At 48.9% G+C, this 22,337-nt stretch overlaps 1 protein-coding gene across 6 annotated transcripts in view; it reads left to right on the forward strand.

Annotated features, from left to right (window-relative positions):
- The window catches only part of CELF6 (CUGBP Elav-like family member 6), a 242,295-nt gene that overhangs the window by 208,248 nt on the left and 11,710 nt on the right, over positions 1 to 22,337 (forward strand). For 5 of the 6 annotated variants that reach the window (XM_034784320.1, XM_034784322.1, XM_034784323.1 and 2 more), the window contains one exon: positions 9,668 to 9,823. The exons of the other annotated variant lie outside the window; for it this stretch is intronic. In XM_034784320.1, coding sequence (XP_034640211.1) covers positions 9,668 to 9,795 — 128 coding nt within the window. In that variant the 3' untranslated portion in view covers positions 9,796 to 9,823. The remainder of the gene's footprint in view (positions 1 to 9,667; positions 9,824 to 22,337) is intronic. 6 annotated transcript variants of the gene reach the window in all.

The raw sequence follows: 22,337 nt of genomic DNA on the forward strand, positions 1-22,337 counted from the left end.
AAATGAAAAGAAGGTACCAATTTGAGATTTCTAAAATTAGCTACAGCACTCGACCCAAGGTTTAAGAATCTGAAGTGCCGTCCAAAATCTGAGAGGGATGAGGTGTGGAGCATGCTTTCAGAAATCTTAAAAGAGCAACATTCAGATGCGGACACTACAGAACCCAAACCACCAAAAAAGAAAATCAACCTTCTGCTGGTGGCATCTGACTCAGACGATGAAAATGAACATGCGTCGGCCCGCTCTGTTTTGGATCATTATCGAGCAGACCCCGTCATCCTCATGGACACACATCCCTTGGAATGGTGTTTGAGGCATGAAGGGACATATGAATCTTTAGCGCATCTGGCACGTAAACATCTTGCGACGCCGGCTACAACTGTGCCATGCGAATGCCTGGTCTCACTTTCAGGTGACATTGTAAACAAAAAGTGGGCAGTATTATCTCCAGCAAATGTAACCAAACTTGTTTGTCTGAGCGATTGGCTGAAGTAGGACTGGGTGGACTTGTAGGCTCTAAAGTTTTACATTGTTATATTTTTGATTACAAATATTTGCACTGTAAAAAACAAAAGAAGTAGTATATTTCAATTCACCTAATACAAGTACTGTCGTGCAATCTCTTTATCATGAAAGTTGAACTTACAAATGTAGAATTACGTACAAAAAAATAACTGCATTCAAAAATAAAACAATGTAAAACTTTAGAGCCTACAAGTCCACCCAGTCCTACTTCAGCCAATCGCTCAGACAAACAAGTTTGGTTACATTTGCTGGAGATAATACTGCCCACTTTTTGTTTACAATGTCACCTGAAAGTGAGACCAGGCATTCGCATGGCACAGTTGTAGCCGGCGTCGCAAGATGTTTACGTGCCAGATGCGCTAAAGATTCATATGTCCCTTCATGCCTCAAACACCATTCCAAGGGATGTGTGTCCATGAGGATGACGGGGTCTGCTCGATAATGATCCAAAACAGAGCGGGCCGACGCATGTTCATTTTCATCGTCTGAGTCAGATGCCACCAGCAGAAGGTTGATTTTCTTTTTTGGTGGTTTGGGTTCTGTAGTGTCCGCATCTGAATGTTGCTCTTTTAAGATTTCTGAAAGCATGCTCCACACCTCATCCCTCTCAGATTTTGGACGGCACTTCAGATTCTTAAACCTTGGGTCGAGTGCTGTAGCTAATTTTAGAAATCTCAAATTGGTACCTTCTTTGCATTTTGTCAAATCTACTGTGAAAGTGTTCTTAAAACGAACATGTGCTGGGTCATCATTCAAGACTGCTATAACATGGAACATATGGCAGAATGTGGGTAAAACGGAACAGGAGACTCCCCCAAGGAGTTCAGTCACAAATTTAATTAATACATTCTTTTTTTAATGGGCATCATCAGCATGGAAGCATGTCCTCCAGAATGGTGGCCGAAGCATGAAGGGACTTACAAATGTTTAGCATGTCTGGCATATAAATACCTTGCAACGCCGGCTACAAAAGTGCCATGCGAACGCCTGTTCTCACTTTCAGGTGACATTGTAAATAAGAAGCAAGCAGCAGTATCTCCCGTAAATGCAAACAAATTTGTTTGTCTCAGCAATTGGCTGAACAAGAAGTAGGACTGAGTGGACGCGTAGGCTCTAAAGTTTTACTTCTTTTTGTTTCTGAGTTCAGTTATGTAACAAAAAAATCTACATTTGTAAATTACACTTTCACAATAAAGAGATTGCACTACAGCACTTGTATGAGGTGAATTGAAAAATCCTACAGTAAAAGCTGTTTTATCCGGCACTTCACCAACTGGAAAGCTCTATAAACCAGCATTTCTGATCTTCATTGAAATTCCAGTTTATAGTGCGGTTGGCATGGGGCCAGCAGGGGGTTGGGGCATGGGAGGAGGTGTGGAGCGCGGGCTCTGGGAGGGAGTTTGGGTGTGGGAGGGGGCTTAGGGCGTGGGAGGGAGTGCAGGCTGCTGGATCCAGGGGCTGCTCACCTCGGGCAGCCCCCTGCAAGCGGCAACCTATCCTGGCTGCTCCTAGGCGGAGGCGTGGCAGGCAGTTCTGCGTGCTTCCCCCGCCCTACCCCGAGCGCTAGCAACGCAGCTCCCAGTGGGAGCTGCAGGGGTGGCGCCTGCGGGCGGAGGCTTAGGCAGTGCGCAGAGCTGCCTGCCGTGCCTCCACTTAAGAGCAGCCGGGACAGGTCACCACTTGGGGGGAGCTGCTTGAGGTGAGCGGCCCCTGGATCCGGCACCCTGCACTCCCTCCCATACCCCAAGCTGCTGCCCCGAGCCCCCTCCTGCACCCAAATTCCCTCCCAGAGTCCGCTCCCTGCACCCCCTCCCACACCCAAACTCCCTCCCTCTTAGTTAACTGGCATTTTTCACTTACTACACCCACCTTTCCCCCAACATGCCGGACAAAACAGCTTTTACTGTATTTCTTTTATCATTTTTACAGTGCAAATATTTGTAATAAAAAATAATAATATAAAGTGAGAACTGTACACTTTGTATTCTGTGTTGTAATAGAAATCAATATATTTGAAAATGTAGAAAGACATCCACAAATATTTATTAAATTTCAATTGGTATTCTATTGTTTAACAGTGTGATTAATCGCGATAAATTTTTTAATCGCAATTAATTTTTTTTAGTTAATCGCATGAGTTAACTGCAGTTAATCGACAGTCCTAGTTGTAACTGATCATTTCACTAGGTATGCACAGACCTTTCCCACTAAATATCAAAAATACTATGTGCATTATGGGCTGCCCAAGCGAATACAATCTGATCAAGGCCGGGACTTTGAGCATTATCTAATTCAGGAGCTTCTGACTAAACTAGGTGTAAAAATATCTAGGACAACACCCTATCATCCACAAGAAAATCCCCAGTCTGAATGCTTTAATCTGACCTGCTTAATATGTCGGGAACTTTAAATCCCTAACAGAAATCTAGATGGAGATAGCACGTTAGCCATATTGTGCATGCTTAAAATTGTATGCAAAATGAGGTCACGGGGTATTCTCCATATTTCGTAATGTTAAGATGAGAAGCTTGATTACTGGTGAACTTCTTTTTGGGGGGGGGTCTCAGCAGATGGGTCCTCCCACCCATCTTATCTTCAGTTCGTGGCTACATTAAAAAGAGTCTTGCATTCTCTTTATTCGCTTGCTCAGGCCATGGCCGATAAAATGAACCAAGGTAATAAAGACCATTATGATCAGAAGGTGCAATACTATGATCTGCAACTGGGTGATCAAGTTCTTATCAGGAATCTAGGGCTCCCAGGAAAACATAACCTTGCATACTGTTGGGGTTCGCAGCCCTCCATTTTGGAAAGTCAAATATCTGGGCTGCCTGTCTACCAACTAAAGCTTGAAAAGAATGGCGGCCCATTAAAGACCTTGGACCAAAACCATTTACTTCCTCTGGAGCAATGTGAGAATGGATACTCCATTGATTACTGAGCCTACCCCTGTACCTCAAGCATCTTGCCAGTGGAGAGCCTGACACGGTTACCCCAGTGGGTATGTTTGGTTCCCCATTGGTGACTGATTCTAAGGAGGTTTACTCTGACTATATATCCATGTATCCTGGACCTCAGATGTGCCTCCTGAGTCTGTTGTATTGTCACTTGAACCACACCAACCTGAAGGTTTAGCTGAAAAACCTCCTTTAAGTCCCAAGGTTTCCCTCTTTTTACCTCCAAGAGATGTTTCCAGGGAACATAAGAACATAAGAAGGCTCAGACCCTCTCAATTGCCTACTTGGCTCTCTTGGTGTAGACAGGGATCCTGTTACAGATAATTCCCCTCTTCCCAGTAGTATTCCTGTGCAGAATGCAGAGGCTAATAAAGTGTTGTTGACTCCTCCTACTGAAGAAGAAGAGCTTGTGTAGCCCTTAAGGATGTCCCTGCGAGAGATCAGACCCACCTCTGCAATTAACATATGATGCAGCTGGAGTTGCCAGTGAGGTGTCCAGACCTACTGTGCATCATGGTGTGGCTGTATCCTCTGGCTCTAAAACACCTATCGAGTCCAAAAGGGAGATAGAGCCTCTAAAGATGGGGACAAGTGTTTTTCATGGCAATGCTCCCCTCAGGTTCGGTGCCTAAATTGTGCCTATTCTAGTGGGCCTGTACTCTGCACAGCATTGAATGTTACCCCCAGAGAGCAACAGGGATTAAGAATGTATGTATTATCTTTGGGTTGTTTTCTTTCTTGTTATAGTTCCCTAACGGGGATGTTAAGGGTTTTTCCGGTGGGGAGTCTCCCCTCCCTCAGAGCTGGGGGGCTCCCTTTGCAGGGGGTGTTGATTTTGCACTTTTATTTTATTTTGTCTTGTGAGGTGTGATTGGTTGGCATGTTCCTTTGGGAGCTTCACCTCCTGCACAATCCGCCCTGATCACTTCCTCCAAAGGCAGCATTTCAGCTCAGCAGGAGGGCATGTGACAAATAATAAGAGCCCTGTTACCACCAGTCGTAAGGGTTAAAAAACCTTTCAGAGCTTGGGGAGTTATGGCACTCTGGTGCTAGGTGATGAGACCCTGCAGTGAGATGCAGACGTTCAGGTAAGTCATTTCCCTTTCCATGCTACACTGTTGCAATGCTGGAATTTTCTCTGTTACTGATTGTGATTTAGCCCAAAAGGCGAGGTTCACGGCTGTGAAATTCCTGGAGGGGCACCTGCTTCTTGTACATGCTACCTTTAGTCTTTCCTGCACTGGGTTTTCAGTACTCTCTGTGAGTAGTATGGTCTGTTTTCCTCTGGATTCTCATGTGGTTGTTAGTGTGCAGAGCTCTTTATGCTCATATAGTCCTTTATCTTGCAAGTGGGGACATTAGTTTCTCCTTCCTGCCAGTTTCCCTTTTCCATGGCCATCCTGTTTGTGAAAGGCACCAGACTAACCGCCTTGGACACTGGTATACTCCATGAATCCACAGAAGTGTGGGGGGGACGTGGGAAGCGGCAGGGCAAGTGTAGGTTCACACACACGGCTCCCTTCATCCTACGCCTTGGCAGTGTGCGTCAGGTCTGATCTGTGACAGTTATAAAAGGTACACCCACCTTGTCTCTCCAACAACTATCCCAGAGCGTAAGAAGCTGGGTCACTCTGCAGACCTATTCAGTTCTCTGCTCAGCCTGCCATGAAAGGTGCCAGTTGATGCCTGGTGTGATGTTCACTGGGGAGATGGTACACCAGATGAGAACAACTTACAGCTGCTATTGATCTGGGCTGCATTTGAACCAATGCTGTAGAGGTGACAAACTCCAGTTCCAATACCTTATCTCCTAATCCCTCTAGCACCTATCTTAGATTTAATAATTCTTGGTACAAGTTGGTCATCAATGTTAGACTTAACCAGCATGATAGTGTGCAGTCTTGCCTCCTTCTTGTGCCCACTTGATGCTCCGAAGGGGATTGCTGCTGCTCTTGCTGTTGTGGTGGTGTATAGTGTGGTTGTGGTGTATGTGGAGGTACACCTGACAGCCCTGGTTTGTTTTCTGTTTTGGCAATCCACACCTACTCTTTCCTGCTGAAGATTCACATTCAGATGGTCAAACAGAACTGCCCCCACCCCCCATACTAGTGTTGACATGTCACAACACAAGCATTGCTTTCATAGCATGCTGTCTCACAAACATCGGCCATCTTCAGGCAAATATCGTAGGGTGATGACATTGCATCTTCCCCAAAGTGAATGTGGGACAGTGGTAAAATTGTTACTGCCCCACACAACTCAGCAAGCTTATTCTGAGGCCGCACATTCATACTGTATCAGTGTGAGCTCTAATGGGACCTGCACAAATGCCACCTTGTGGCTGGAGCACTGTTTGGTGGTTAAAACAAAGGAGTGTGGGAAGGAGATGTGGGTTCTACTCCCAGCTTTGACAGTGACTTGCTGCATGACCTTGGCTGAGACACTGCCCCTCTTTCCACACACACTCTGCATCGAATGACACCCATACTCACTAACTCACATTGGCATGCAGATGAGGCTTCATTCATTAGTGGCTGTGAAGCGCATTGAGATCCTAGGCTGGAAGGTGCTGGGAAGATCATTACTGACACCGATAAGACAGGCTCTGCTGTGCTGCAATTCTCATAATGTTACCACCGCTGCTGCTGCTTCTGTCCTCCTACCCCCAGCCCTGCTCCATTAACGGCTGCTGCTGCTCTGTGGTGCCTCTCCCTGACTCTCAAAGGAAAGAGGAAAGCATTACAGAGTTGCCACCTGCCATCCGTGGATAGGAAAGTAACCATTCCCTCAACGTGCCCCCTTTCCAGGATGTGAAAATGGTATGTTCAATTAAAATGCCCTTCTGCTGGGACTGGCTGCCAGTTCCCAGGAGATGCAGGTACAAATGGAGCTGCCATGCACACTGGAACTCTGAAGTTATTATTGCACGTTACTTTTTTATTGCAGCAGATGTTAGCAAGAAGATACAACAATAGGTGACAGGAGAAGCCTTTCAAATATACAATACCACCACATCAGCCTCTTGTGAGTAAGGTTGACACTTCAGGCAGTTGTAGGCACCATGTGCTGTATCTCAGCGTTCCTGGATTTAGCTGAGGTCTTCTGCCAGCCAAGTAGGGAATTGGGAGGATGCTTTAGGGGGACTCTTTTAAGTGCTGGAGCAGTTGGTGGTTGTTTTGGAGACTGTACTCTTAGTGAAAGGCTGGGTGTCTTTAATGTGGATGCTTGGGTTGATGTCAAGCATGGCGAAGCCCAGCAAAGATTGGAACTGGTTAAGTGAACTTGCAGGAAGGGCAGTGTTAACAAAGGGCAAACTTCAACAGAGTCCGCAGCAGAGATTAGGACAAAATTAATTTCCAGGAGCCTGATTCTTCACTGCTTTGTACCCTGTGATATCATTTGTTCCTTTGCAAAGTGGTTGCAAAATGCTGCAGAATCTAAGTGATAGCACTGTACACCCGCTTTGCACAGCTGTAAATGAGAATGCAGGGTGCAAGGCAGAGAAACAGGTCCCAGACAGGGCCTGGAGCAGGCTCGTGCTTGGGGAGGCAGATTCTACAGGGTGGCATTCCGCCCAATCCTAGGGCAGCACGTCCGCTTTTTTTTTTTTTTTTTTTGATTTGCTGATCCGGCCGCCTTGTAAGGGGCGGCAGCGCGGAGGAGGGGCACAACCTGCTGGGAGCAGGCTGCGCACTCTGTTTGCCCCAGCTCCGTCTGCCCCAGGTCTGTAGCAAGCCCGGCAGGGCAGCCTGCGTCCTTCCCTCCCCGCCAACCGGAGCGGCGCAGAGCTCTCCCAGCCGGCAGTGCGGTAGTTGGGGCTGCGTGGCGAGCGCCCCACTGTAACCCTGGCCGCCCCCCTTCTCTCTCTCCCCCCGCTCTCTCCCCCTCCCCCCGCTAGCCGGGGCATGTCTGCAGTGCAGGGAGGCCCCCTGCACCCTGGCTCTGGCCGCCCCGCAGGTTTTTTGTTTGTTTGTTTTTTGCTTTGCCATTCTGGCTGCCCCGGTTTTGTTTTTGGTTTTTTGGGGGGTTTTTTTTTGGCTTGGGGCGGCAAAAAAGCCAGAGCTGGCCCTGGTCCCAGATCTCAAATTCTCTGGAAATTCATAGATTTACATCTCCTCCCTGCCCTGCCCCCAGCCCGGGTCCCCTGCACTCTCCCGACCCCACGTTACCTGTTGGGAGTAGGGGGGACTCTATCCTCCCACTGCACTGGCTCCCCCTCCCCCCAGCACGTTCAGCTTCTCTCCCGGGCAGCTAGGCCTGGCCCAATGCAGCACAGCAGCTACCTGGGAGAGCACCTGGCTGCAACGGTGGCAGGCTGCCCCCCACGCTGGCTGGGATGATTTAGCTGGGAATTGGTCCTGCTTTGAGCAGGGGGTTGGACTAGATGACCTCTTGAGGTCCCTTCCAACCCTGATATTCTATGATTCTATGACAGGGGCCGAGTGAGCCGGAGCCCCACCTTCCCCGTGTGCAGCAGCAGCTGCCCGGGAGAGAGGCTGGCTAGGGAGGGGTGGCAGTGGACCGCTCTGGCTTCCGGGGATAAGGGCCGACTCCGAGCATGCTGGGGGGGAGGGTACTCCGGCTTGCCCTCAGCTCGTCCCAGAAGCCGAGCCTGGGTGGGAAGCAGCCCCCTGCCACTGCAGCCAGGTGCTCTCCCAGGCAGCTGCTGTGCTGCACCAGGCAGGTCATCCAAGCCCTTAAAAGTTCAGATGAACCATCACTAAACTTTACGAGTCTCTGGAGAAGTTGCGAATTTGGGCTAATAGTCTTGGGAGAAGGTGCATTTCCTGTGCTGTATTTTCTGCTATTAGTAGAGCCTGTGCCATATCTCCTCAAGAATGGTGGTTGTTTAGGTTCTAGCCTCAAAGCTGGAGATACAGAGGCAGCACTCAAAGAAATTGGGTGGGGGGAAAAAGTTCTCACGCCTCCAAGGTTCAGGGTTTCCCATTCAATGGCAGGTGCAGGGAAAGGTTTGGCAGGGTGGCATGTTTATTATATTATATCCAAAGCAGCCCAAGCATCTTTGTGACAGAAGCATAAACCTCTTGGCTTTAAAAGTGAGTTGTTTTCCTCTTTAATGGCTACATCTTTCCGTTCTGTAACAGCAGTAGAGTAAGGGAAAGCATGTGGCTTTTGCTTTAAAAGGCTTTCCTTTGACTGTTCTCTTTGGGGAGTGACTTATTTCATAATTAGCCTCGGGACATAGGATACTGTAGGAGTGGAGGGCTGCGTTTGGGAGCAAGGGGCAGACATAGCTTCTCAGGGTCTCCTGATTTCTGGCAGAACTCTCACGAAGATTGGCCCTTGTTCAAAATGACTGCTGTCTGCCATTACATTAAAATGGACTGAAGCCACAGGAGGCCTACAGTCAAAATAGAGGCCATTTCCTTACAACTTTTCCATGTGGAAGTGAGTGTGCCCCTAGTAAAGATGGGCTGGCACTTCCCATTGTTTCCAATAGGACTGAAGCCAGGCTATCTTTGGTTATAATAACTATGAAGGGACAGGACTGGGAGGGAAACTCAGGTGGTGCAGGGGAATATAGGAAGCAGAAGGGAGACTGAGGGGGGTGCAGGGGAAATGAGGGTGTGCAGAAAGGAGTCTGACAAGGTGTAGAAGGAATATCATGGGGGTGCTGGGGCATGGGAGACAGAGAGGGAGAATGTGCAGGTTAGGCAGTTGTGAGGGGAAAGAAGGAAAAATGTAGGGGCAGGTGAGGGACAGGAGACTAGGGGACTGTAAAGGGAGAATGTGAGTTTACCCCAGGGCCAGGGGAGGGAAAGTGAAGCCCCCCTCTGAAAAGCCAGTGAGGAGGCCCACATTTTTGTGTGCACATCTAAGGTCGAATTTTGACCCTCACATGATCACACACTACGTGAGGGCAGGCGGCTTCCACCCTTAACAGCTCCAAAATCAGGAGCCAGCCAGTGTGAATTTAAACCTCATGATTTTGGGGGGGATCTGGTTATTGAATATGGAGGGCTGTGGTCACAATATTCCCAGCATCACCTCTCCCTCCCCTGCACCAGAGCCTTCTGGGTAATCCCATTGCACTTGGCCAGCAGTTACTGTTGGATGCTTGGAGTGAACTTGTGGTGATGAGTGGAGAGGGTCTCTGGTGCTTTTGGTGATGAATTGTGTCCTTCCTTCTCCGTCCCCCCTCTCACCCCTCCCCTCACCCCCAGGTTTCGTCAGTTTTGACAATCCAACTAGTGCTCAGGCAGCCATTCAGGCCATGAACGGCTTCCAGATCGGCATGAAGAGGCTAAAGGTCCAACTAAAGCGGCCAAAAGATGCCAACAGACCCTACTGACCCCTGCTCACCCTGGCCCTGCAAACAGGTAAGGCATTGGCAGACCAGACTGCCCCCAACTGTGGTACAAGCGGGAGAGTGTGGGGGTAGGGTGGTGTTTTCACCAAATCATCTGTGCTTGCTGCCAGGAAGCCAGGGGGCAGTATGGCATCTCCTGTTGTTTCATTCATGCCAGGATGATGCTGACTTCTGTTGATCTGTGCACCGCTGCCATTTGTTGGAGAGTGTTGGACCTTTGACTTAGCTACCAAAACTGCTCCTTTAGCTCTGCCTTATTCTTTCGGACCTGGTAGCCCTGAGTTTGAATCAGTGTGGTCCAGTGGCTAGGGCGCTGGACGAGGACTCACTCCCAGATCTGCTTCTGACTGGCTGGGCGACCTGGGGCGAGTCACTGTCCCTCTCTGGGCTTCAGTTTCCCCATCTGAAAAATAGTGATAATGATGTTTTCCATTTTTTTAAAGTACTTTGAGATCACTTGGTGCTAGATATTGTTATTATTGGTGCTTCCTTCCGAGTTGGTGTCTTGTGTGTCATATGCAGCCACAAACCATTGCAAAGTCCCTGATCAGCAGGGATCCTAGAAATCCATTTGCCATGGAAAAACACAGAAGAACACGGAATTTGCATTTTTACAGAGAATCTTTGGGTTTCATTCTGGGTGCCCAGCTCTGAAGACATAGCGGAGAGCGGTGGCTGCTGGCAAGGCACCCAGCTCTGAAGGCAGCGCCACCACCAGCAGCAGTGCATAACTAAGGTTGGCATCAGGGCCATACTTAGGCATATGCAGCATACACAGCTGCATAGGTCACCTGAAAATTTGGGGGCACTCCTGGGTCTTAGTGTCCACCCACCCGCCTCTTCCTATCCCTGTTCTGACCCTTCCTGCAGGCTCCCACCACATCTGGCTGCTGCAGCCTGGTGAGTCTTCCTCCGGAATTGGATCTAGTACTTAAAAGTGAAAAAGCCTTCCATCCTGCCAGACCTATTAGCACAACATTGAAACTGTTAAAGAGCCACTCAAGTGGTAATGAAGCCATTTAACAGGCATTTGCCAACGTCCGGGTATATACTGTCAGTTTCTGAATTTACTGACAAAAACAGTTGTGCATTACTGTAATATTTACTCAGAACATGTTAGTCTACAAGACCTTAGTTTAAAATTTACTTTAAAAATATTTCATTAGTGTGTTGCTGAAGATTATAAAATCACATCTCTAAAAAAATCCTTGCATAGATTTTTAGATGCACAAGCTGAGTATTAATCTTTAGCCTTAAATGCTGGGATCTTCAGACATATCATTTTTTAAATAAATCTTTCAAATGACCACCCTTATCTAAAATACACATGCGAGCCCGGGCTGCCGTCGGGCATAAGGGCACCAGTTTAATAATAGTGCCATAAATCCTAAAGACGGCCATGTGTGGCATGGTATGGTGTTGCCACCCTTACTTTTTCACTGCTGCTGTCTGCAGTGCTGCCTTCAGAGCCGGGCACCTGGCCAGCAGCTGCTGCTCTCCACCCACCCAGCTCTGGACGGCTAGGGAAACCAAAGTTCAGCGTTTCTTTTTTAATTGCGAAAAAATGCGGATTTTAATGTTTTTTATCAGAGCATTTTGGGGTTTTAATCACAGAAAGCTAGGATCCCTGCTGATCGTGCACTGTTTATAGTAATGCATGGCTGCATATGCACAGCATATGCACATATGGTGATGTCATCAGCTACCTACCTACATGCAATAGCAGCATCAAGACTGATGTCCAAAAACACATGGGGTAACTACTCTCCTGAGGCAAGTCCCCCAAATCTAGTCGAGGGCAGTGATGCACAAGCACATGGTGTGCCAACCACAGAGAGGATTAGAAGCTCTTTATTTGCTAACTGCTCAGGATTCAGCTTGTTTTCAGAGGGATAAGCACTAGGTTTTTCCTTGACCCTACTGGACTCACACCAGATGCCTGTTCCCACCACTTATTCAGACCATAGAGGTCACCTTCCAGACCGCCGAACCTTTCCCAGGTACACTAAGGGCACTTTCCAATAGAGATGGCTCAAGCTGCAGAATTGGGATCTGAATTTCAGAGAAGGGAAAGAATTGGGAGTGTTTGGATTCAGGGTGTGGGGGTCAGGTCTCTCTCTGCTTTGAAAGTGTGCTGGACTTTCCACTTCCAAAACGTCATCTGCCAGTACTTCCAGCCAGAGGTCTCTAAAGAGGACATTGTGTTTAGGGAAAGTCAGGCCTGAACTCGGGATGTCTGAACCATATTGGATAAAATCAGATTTTCAAACTGAATCTTCCCTAAAACTCAAACGCACCAGAACACCCCTCCCCGCCACAATATTAATCACACTACCACTCCTCCATCCAACCTCCATCCCAAATGCAACTGGACCAGAGCCCCCAAGCCCTTTCATAGGTTTAAAATGCTTTGTTCAAGTTTTATTTGCTATTCCCATTTTATTTTCAGGCACATTTTACTTCCCTGCCTCTAGCCAGGACATGTAAGCAGCAGACACTGAGCTAAAACTAGGAAACAGTGGGAGAAATCTAGTGAGAAAGCCTATTTATGCACCATTTCTAAGCTAGCTGCAAGGCCAAGGGACTAGGTGGGTTTAGATGAGTATCTAAAATCCTGGCTCTAAAGTGGGTCCTAACCTTTGGCTGATCACTATTTTGAATGTAGACAGTAGTGACTGGAGATGCTTGTGGAATGCTTACTAGTCAGAAATTTGTGGCTCTCCAGATTGGCAATGTGCTGTACTAATCCTCATGGGAACATGACGGCCTTTAGATAGTGACACAGGGCCTATTACTCTGCCTCTTCCAAACACTGAGGGGGATGCAGCAGTTTGACCCTCTTTTAGAACTGGAGGGGAGAGGCTTCCACAGAAAATGTCAAGTTCCTGGTGAAAAATAAAAATCTGAAATATTTTGGCCAAAAACTGAAATAATTTTATTCTGAAATGCTGCCGTAGTGCCTCATGGGTGCTGTAGTTTGGGTGTATCATACTCCCATTCTTCTCAGTTGGGCAGGCTCCCTGATCAGACTACATCTCCCAGGATGCACTATGGTCCCCATTCTTGATTAGGAAGCTGCATGGCCATGGTGAATCATGGGAAATAATGTCCAGCTACGGGTCCTAGCCTATACAGGAGAATAGGGTCATGAGGTACCTGAACTACAACTCCCATGAGGCACTGCAGCAACATATCCAGATTGAAATATTGTTGGTTTTGGCTGAAAACCAAAACAATTTCAGTTTTCACTCATTTCATTTTTTTGCTGAAAAACTGATGTTTTCCACAGGACTCAGATACTTTTTCAAGAAAAATGAATTCTGTCAAAAACCCAAATTTCTGTTAAAAATAGGGTTACCATATGTCCGGCTTTTCCCGGACATGTCCGGCTTTTTGGCAATCAAACCCCCGTCCGGGGGGAATTGCCAAAAAGCCGAACATGTCCGGGAAAAATACCGGCTGGGCACTTCCTCTCCCGCAGCTGCTCTGCTCCTCCCCGGACTCAGACTTCGGCTCTGTTTAAGAGCCAAGCTGCCCGAGCCAGCAATACTGGCTTCGGGCAGCCCCCGTGCCTCCGGACCCTGCGCCGCCGGAGCAGAGCAGCTGGAGCCGGGGAGGAGAAGTGCCCAGCCGGCGGCTGGGGTCCGGAGTCAAGGGGGCTGCCCGAAGCCGGTAGCGCTGGCTCGGGCAGCTTGGCTCTTAAACAGAGCCAAAGTCTGAGTCCGGGGAGGAGCAGAGCAGCTGGAGCCGGGGAGGAGAAGTGCCCGGCCGGGGGCGCAGGGTCCGGAGGCATGGGGGCTGCCCGAAGCCCGAGTGCTACCGGCTTCATGGTTTGCTGGACAGCCTTCAGACCCTGCGCCCCCAGCTGGGCGCTTCCCCTCCCGGGCTCCAGCTGCGCTGGGGAAGCGCCGGCCGGGGGCGCAGGGTCTGGAGGCTGCCCGGCAAACCGTAAAGCCGGTAGCACTCGGGCAGCCCTTTTCGCGTGGCTGGGAGGGAGGAGGGGAAGTTAGGGTGGGGACTTTGGGGAAGGGGTGGGAAAAGGGCAGAATTGGGGCGGGGCCGGGGGTGGGAAAGGGGCGGGGCTAGGGCCCGTGGAGTGTCCTCTTTTTTTATTTTTTAAATATGGTAACCCTATTAAAAACCAGTTTTGAGATTAAAAACAAATTTTGGACCAGCTCCATCGTTTCTCATTGTGTTGCCACCTGCTGCTCTGAGTGGTCAGGTACAACTAAGCAGCTGTCCTGTAGCAGTCTACACCTGCTCCCTGCTTCAAAATACACTCCCCAGAGACATGTACATCCAAATGTGACATTTGATAGGTCACCCAGAGAACAGCCAGCCGAGAAACAGCCTATGCTGTTTAGAAGATAGGCTGAGATAAGATGGGGAAAGGATATCTCCTCCAGCTCCACCAGCCAAAGTGCAAGGGTCACATATGGATGCACTTTGGCTGGTATGGGCATTCCGGGGAGAGGGGATTCCACGAGCAGATAAAATAGCGTACACAGATTCAGCACTTATTTGCACATCTTAGAGCCTCAGGCCACGTTGCCACAAAATCATTATTCCGAAGGGATTGGGGGGAAGGATATATGGCTGAGCTTGTACAAGGAGTTGCTGGCATGTTTTCCCTCTTTGACACAACTCGCACTTGAAACTACCTCCAACCATCTAACTAGGGGGATGGAGCAGAGGGGATGGAACACCTGATGGCAGGGTTGTACTCTAAGGCGGGTAGTTGTGGCATAATCCTCATCAGGAAAGGCTGGTACATGCGTGAGTGAACCCCTGAGAGACACCCCAAAATTAGCAAACAGTTAGCTTGTAGATTCATGCGCACACGTGTGGCTATGAGAGATAAACAGGCATAATTACAAGGCTCTTCCAACACACTCGCTCTCCAGGCTCTCCCAACATACACAGCTGTACACAGCTCTCTTTCTCTCTCTCTCTAGGCAAAATATTTTCAGCAAATGGTAAATTTGTCAGTGCATTTTTCAGGACTCCCGAACTATTTGCAAATTCAAGTTGAATTTGGTGAATAGTTTTGGACAGAAAATTTTCCCCAAAAATGTCAAAACAGTTCATTTTTACTATTTTGAAATTAAAAGTTTAAACTTTCCATTTTGAAATGATATTTTGTTTCTAAATTTAGCTATACTTATTTTGAAAACACAAAAAAGCATGAAAAACATCCAAAAATTAAACACACAAACACACACACACACGCTACTCCCATCTTGCACTAAGAAAGGGTGTGCAATTGTTCTGTCCCATTTAGTGGCATCAAGACCACTTAGAGAGAGTTAAATGAGTCTGCTCTACACCCAGTTGGCTTTTAGCTTTTAGCTCATGTGATAGAGGCTCTTGCACTAAGTTCCAGAAGTTCCCAGTTCAAACTCACCCGCTGATGACCGGGGTCTGTCAGCGTTACCCAGTACTCCTGCAATGATACATGCTGCTGTCATGACCAGTAATGCCCCCTCTCTCAGTAGTCATTTGCAAGTTTAGTAGCATCTCCTGCAACTCCCGGACTTGTTCCTCCAATAAGATACAAGTCACCATCTGAGCAATGCTGCAAGGGGCCCCATGCTGATTTTTGCCTGTTACGATCCTGTAACACACTAGAAGTTTAGTGATTTTTTTTTCTCGCTCAAGATTTGTTCCATTATTTTACTCAGGATAGGGATGGATCTTATGGGGTATCAGTTGGTAGGATCATGCTTCTTTCTGCTTTAGAAAATCAGTACTGCATTTTCTTTTCTCCATTCTTCTGGTACCTTTCCAGCTTTCTGAGAGTTTTCCAAAATAATTGTCAGTGGTACAGTAAGTTTTTACCAATTCCTTTGATGCCCTATGATTCATAATGTCAGGAATGGCTGGCTCGTCCATGTAGGGACAATCAGCCACACTGTGAGAAACAAGCCCTCAACAGACTTTGCCATACAGACTATGGGTTGGGATCCCAAAGTGGCATTAGACTTGCTGGACCTCAGGGCTGAAGAGAGGGGCGGGGCTCGAATGGGCTCAGGCGTCAGTCCCCCCTCCTGGGGTCATGTAGTAATTGTTGTCAGAAGGGGGTCACGGTGCAATGAAGTTTGAGAAGCCCTGACTATGAAAACATGACTAAAGACACCTAACTTCTGTGTTTGCTTGTGTAAGATGTGAAAGTGCAACAGGAGAGTAATTAGATTGCTGAACTGAAAAACTAATTACAAGCAAAGGGCTTGGTAGTGCAGGGAACTATAGTCTGCCCCATCCACTCTGGAGACTTGAGAACATGAACCTGAATTAGGGCACGGTGACCACATGGTTTGAAATCGTGGTCCCTTGGAGGTGTTTATCTGCAGTACAACGCAGATTGGTGCAAGTGGCAGGCGCTGATCAGGGACGGGCCCGGGACTGCAGTCAAAGCATAACAATAAAGGGAAGTGGGGGCTCAGACTGGAATAGAAAAGGAAGCTACAAGTCGGGACCGAGGTGCATTGTATGGGTCCAGGACTAGAATAGCAGGAGGGGCTGCTGTCAGTGTTAAAGTGCAATTGGCAGAGCTGTGTGGGGAGCTCACAACTGAAACAATTGGCCGAGCTGTGTGGGGAGCTCACAACTGAAACCACAGGGTTGCTGTAGCTCAGGAGCAAGGTCTATTGGAAGAGCTGACTAGGAGAAAAGCAGGAGGGGCTGCAGATCAGGACCACGGACTGGCCTGGGTGGCTGGGCATGGGAAAGCCTGACTGCTGTCAGCCTGACTCTAAACAGGATGATTTCATTTCTGATTTTCATAAGCACAACCCTGCAACCATCCCATCCAGGGAAAAAGAGAGGTTGTGTTTTGAGTCAGTCAGTGCTACAGAATACAGTGGTGCTAACTCTCATGGTGTTACCAGTGTCTGGTGATATTTGATGTCTTTCTTAAAGCCCCAACTCTTGGAGTCATGTGATGAGGTGAAAATCTCAGCTTTCATTTAAACAAAACCCCAAGTTTCTAGCCTTTCTGGTTGCAGAGACAGGCTTAAAAACATGGCCCAAGTGTACCCAAAATGCTTGAAGACCAGAAAGCATATAAAAAACACCCCAGATTTTTTTTAAACCTCCTGGTTTGTATGCCAATCTCATGATTTTATGGGACCTGTCTCATGAGTTTTGAATGCTTGGGGTTGGTAATACTGAAATATACAAACATGAAGCTGGGGCAGTGACTCATAAGATGAAAGCACAAAGGCCGCATTGGGAATTCGTGACCAGAGAGACAGTGAAGGGGAAAGAGGCATTTGCTTTTTTGTCTTTCCTCATGCTCCAGGCAATTAGTAGCTCTGTGGATGATGTGACCTGAACAGACAGTACTCACTGGCCAAAAGGAGGTCCATTCAGTCTCTAGAGTAGGGGCAGTAACCCCCGTATCCTGGACAAATTCTAGCTCAAGTAATTTCATGTTGTTGACTTGAATTCCTACTACCACTTCATCTAGTTACAATATTCTCATCTGTCCAAACTGTGGCGTATTGTTACCAATCACTGTTAAAAAACCAGGTGCCACCACAGAGGGGATTACAACCCAGAAGTAGATGAACTGATTCCTTATATATATATCAGGCCAGAGCTTGTAGGCCTCACTTGGCATTTAATCGTGTCCATCTGGGCAAATACAGCAACAAAGTATTCCAAAAAATTAGTTTGATTGTTCAAACAAATTGGCTTCATCTGTGTTTGTGACCATATTACATTTGCTTTCTGCAGATAATCTTGCCAGTGAGTTTGCTGGCAGGAACACAGAAAATGATGAGGGAATAGCAGGGCTCAGCAGTTTTGAAAATCAGACCCTCAGGGTCTCAAGTTGGGCACCTAAAAGAGAGGCACTTGGAATTATTGGCTACTCTGCAGAAATGGGGTTGTACTGAGTGACAGCCCCTGAACCTGGGAGGTGGTGTGGCTAGGAGGTGCAGGGTGGGCGGGCTGTGTCACTGTCCCACCCGACCAGGAGTTCTGTCAAGAGCAGGGTGATACCTGGAGCCTCACATGCATTTTGCCGTATTTATTTGTCCAGCGTGGCTAAGTGCAGCTATGGGAACTGGCTAAGCACGTGGGCATTCAGAGCAAGGAGGGAGGGAGGATGCATCAGTCTGTGGTGACTGGTTGATCATTTCCAGGGATACCAAAGGGGATGTTTTTAAAGAGGTTCTTGGAGAAATCACCCTCTCATCACTCCCATTAGCAACTTTGTGCAGAGGAGACCCTGGGCCTCTCCCACCTGTCCCGAAGAGTCTGCATATCCTCTCGGGGGTGCTTTGTCCCCGCATGCCCTCTCGGGGGTGGCATGTCCCCCATGCCCTCTCAGGGGGGAACAGTGTCCCCATATGCCCTCTTGCGGGGGAACCGTGTCCCCGCACGCCCTCTCAGGGGCGGGGAGAGCGTGTCCCTGCATAAGAGGCTCGACATAAACTCAAACCAGCACTGGGAAGTAAACGAGACCCACTGGGCCCCACGGTCCAAGTTGCGTTTGTGACTTGGGCAGGAAATGCACTAGGGTTGGATTTCTCATGGCCTGGCCAGCATTTCTGCTCCCAGGCCTGGTGGGAACCCAGAGAGAAAAACGCGATGAAAGTGATTCAAACGAGCCTCGGTTCAGGGTCATTTCAGGCTTTGGATGATGATTGTACATGGTTTTTCCATGGAGAAATTCTTCTTCTCTCCCCTTTCCCATAGCTCCTAATCTTGCCCCCTGTGCTCTGCTCCTGCCTCTATCCTGTCATCTCCCATCATGCTCACCCTAACCGCTGCACTCTACACTGGCCACAATGTCCTTGCCTTGTGCCATCACGCCCAATCTAACCCCATTCTCCTCCATTCTTGCTCCCTTTCATGCCTTGCCTACTCTTCTCCCTATACCCAATAGACTTCCCATGTATGCCAAATGACCTCCCTCCCTTCCTTTTAACCCTCCTTTGCCTTGCCCTGCGCTGCCGGCTCCTCCCCTGTGCCCACCCTCAGTGCCTGTTTCAACACACAGAATTTATAAGATTGGCTCCCTCTGCAATGTGACCTGCCTGACCTTTCCTTGATTTCACTCCTGCCCCTTCTTTCCCAACCCATGTCTTTTGACTCTTCTCTTCATGTTTGTCTGATGGAGACGGTCATCTCTTTGAGCCAGGACTGTGTCTCTTTCACTATCCTGTAAGCGTCACACAGAGTTATGTGCAATGTAAATTCTGACGGATGATGACAACCACTGAGCATTGCCTCTGCAGATCCTCACAAGCACGTGCCTTTGCATCGCGAGCCCCGGACCATTATGGGACCATGTGCCCAACCTCTCAGAGAGTCTCTTGTTCGATGCCAGGGTTGGTGACCCCAGCTGCCTTCAGTTCCATTCCTACTGCCAAAGGTAGCATGTCTCAGAACCATCCTTTAGCTCACCTGTGCTGTAGGAGTTGGTGTTCCATATTTAGCTCAGGTTAGGTAGTTAATTTACATGTTTGCTGGAGAAGCATGAAGCTGTGTTCAGAAGCGTCTCTCTTTCTTAGCCGTTAGATTCACGACAATTCAGCTGGCTCCACTGCAGAGCCCCAGGTCAGTTGTCATCTGTGGCCTTGCATGGTTCTGACCCATCCTCATCCCCTTCATTGCCCTGCTGAGAGCCTAGCATTTATCATCCAATAGCCAGATTTAAATGGTGTGTGTCTTGTGACCAGATATCCATAACAGCCCCGGGCATGGGAGAAGGGCAGTCCCTGAAGCCATTGGGATTAGCTTTACCCCTCCAACCTGCCTTGAGCAGGAGGGGCAGCTTAAATGCCTATTGATGGAGAATGCCTTGAGAGGCCAGCCAGCCAGCACTGGACCCATCTCCTCTGTACCAAAGGTCTCAAAGGAACTGGCCTCATCGTAGTCTGGTTCCACCTCAGAACCAAAGGATCAAAAGCAAGTTCAATGAGGGAGGTACTGGTTGCAATGCTTCTTGAGATCTAAGGGCTACTGTAATGGGGTGGGACTCACCCCTGCGGCACCTCCTGCTGGTCATCCAGGGAATTAGCGTTTTGCAGCTCCAGAACACCCTCTGCAGGCTGGTGTCCCGCTTGCTGCTGGCCCCATGTCCCTCCTGGACCCTGGTGCCCCTTTCAGGCCAGGGTGTTGACCTCTGGCAGTACCCCCACACATCTGGGTCTCCCCTCCCCAGGGAACCCCCAATCCCCTCTATCCCCACCTCGCCTCAGTCTATGGCCACTGAGCTCCATTCACTGGGGCTGACTGCAGTGTAAAGTCACCAACTAGCCCCCGTTCATTGGGGCTCGCCTCAGTCTATGGCCACCTAGCCCCGTTCACTGGGGCTGACTGCAGTGTAAAGTCACCAATTAGCCCCCATTCACTGGGGCCAACCGCAGTGTAAATGCCACTCATCATAGGCAAGGGGGGTTTGGAACCTGCTGCCTCCGCCTACCCCAGGCTAACCCTCTGTAGCCCCAGTACCTACCCTGGCCTTTATCAAGGCCTGCAGCCTGGGGGGTTCCCAGGCCGGAGCTCCCCAGCTTCTCTGGCCTTCCCCCAGCCATGCTCCACTTTAGGTACCCTCTCAGCTTCTAGGCAGCCAGGCCCTTCCCTCTCTACTGCTAGAGAGAGGCTCAGTCTCTGACTTCTGGCCCCAGCCCTCTTATAAGGGCCAGCTGTACCCTCATTAAGCCAGCCTTGGCCTGATTGGGGCGTGGCCCCCAGCTGAGGCTGCTTTCCCCAATCAGCCCCGCTTTTCCTTCCCTGCCATAGCTCTCTCCCCGGGCTGTTTTAAGCCTTTTAAGGCAGGAGCGCGTGACCATCCCACTACAGCTACAAAAAACCCAAAGGCTGTGACTCCTCATAGGAAGTCCTCACTTCTGTTCTCTTCTCCCTTAACCGAGAATAGGTGCAGACCCACACACTCTCCTCTGGCTCAGTGCAGGAACTGGTGGTTTGCAAGCACCATAAAGCCCTCAGATCCAAACACCTGTTAGTGCTGTGGGCACTTCAGATCCATAGAGGTTGGAGCTGGGGCTGCCTGAATTCAAGTCTTGAGATCTAGTGACTGATGTTGTATCTCTCTCTGCCCCTGTTTTGTCTGGGAGCTCAGAGAGGCAGTGATCCATGCTCTCATCCTTCTCAGGGAAATGGGAGATCTGCCACGGTATTTTCAGGTCCAAAAAGACCAAGCTCTCCTTTGATTTTTCCTGCCTCAGTGCCCCAAATTCAGATCCAAGGACTTCCTGGATGGAGATAAGAGTGGAGGGTTGTCCTGGTGGCTCTCTGATCCATACATTTCGCTGCAAACCCAAGTGTAAGATGGGAGAGAAGGTCCATTCTCCCTCTCCTAGCACCTTGGACACATGCTCCCAGTATTACAGGGAGATTATACTGAGACATGCTCTTTGGACTTCTCCCTCACCATGAAGTTCTTCTAAGAGGTCACTTACAGCCATCAGACACCATGACCAATATGACACAAATGGCATTGTCTGCCCATCCAGCCAAGAGACAATCCCCTGAGAGGTCTCTTGCAAAGCTCATCTTCTCCAGAGTACCTGGAAGAAATACTCACCTCATCACCTAAGCCTGCCTTTCCCTCTACTGACAATCCTGGAGGATGATCCTTGGAGTCTGAAGAAGAGGCGGAGGAATTAGAGAACCCGGAAGATGCATGTGGTGCAACAAAGGCTGAAGCCATCCTCTCCCACCTTCCCAGAGGGAAGTGAGACTGCGCCCTCACCAGGGGAGATGGAGATTGAACATCTCCAGGAGTGGCAGAGACCCTGACAGTCCAGGGTGGGTAGTGAGAGGGAAGTCACACAAGCTCTTTGGGATCGGAGAGCAGGGAAGACTATTCTTCCTGTACACAAATGGCTCTTAAAGCCAGCAAAAGGCCTCTGGCTCAGGCCGGCCTCACTTTCTGCTCTGGCAGGGAGACATGGCCTCCTTTTCTGAACAACACAGCAGAAATAGGGTATTTCATCCGCTGAAGCTAGGCTATGTAGGTTAGCCAGTGAGAAGGCACTGTGTCATCACCTGGGGAGGACAAAACTCTTGTGCAACTCTTCAAGGTTATTTGTAGTATTTGGAGACAAGTGTAAGGGGAAACTAGTTGCTGTTCAGAGAGTGTACTGGAGTCAGTCCTGACCAAGCAGGTGTCCCAGTGCCAAATGGCTTAGAGACCCTTAAACTAGTTTGCACAGTGTGTCTGAGGGATGTCTCCATCTCTGAACTCTGGGAAGCCACTGCGTTGCGCTCCATTCATAACTTCACACAACATGACTGTCTTGACTTAGGGGCTAAGCATGGTTCTAATTTTACAAGAACAGCCCTTTAACCTTTCTTTAACCAAGGACTCCTCAACCCTCCTCCAAGGGGTTGTTACTGCTAGTCAGTCTCCCAAGCACGGGGATCTGCAGAGGCAATTCTGGATGAGAAAGAAAATATACTCATCTGTAACTACAGTGTTGCCCCTGCAGATTCACACTCAACCAACCTCCTTCCCGTACACAGCATTCTGAACTGGTGGGAAGACC

This window comes from Trachemys scripta, chromosome 10, assembly GCF_013100865.1.
Source record: "Trachemys scripta elegans isolate TJP31775 chromosome 10, CAS_Tse_1.0, whole genome shotgun sequence".
Taxonomy (NCBI): Eukaryota; Metazoa; Chordata; order Testudines; family Emydidae; genus Trachemys; species Trachemys scripta.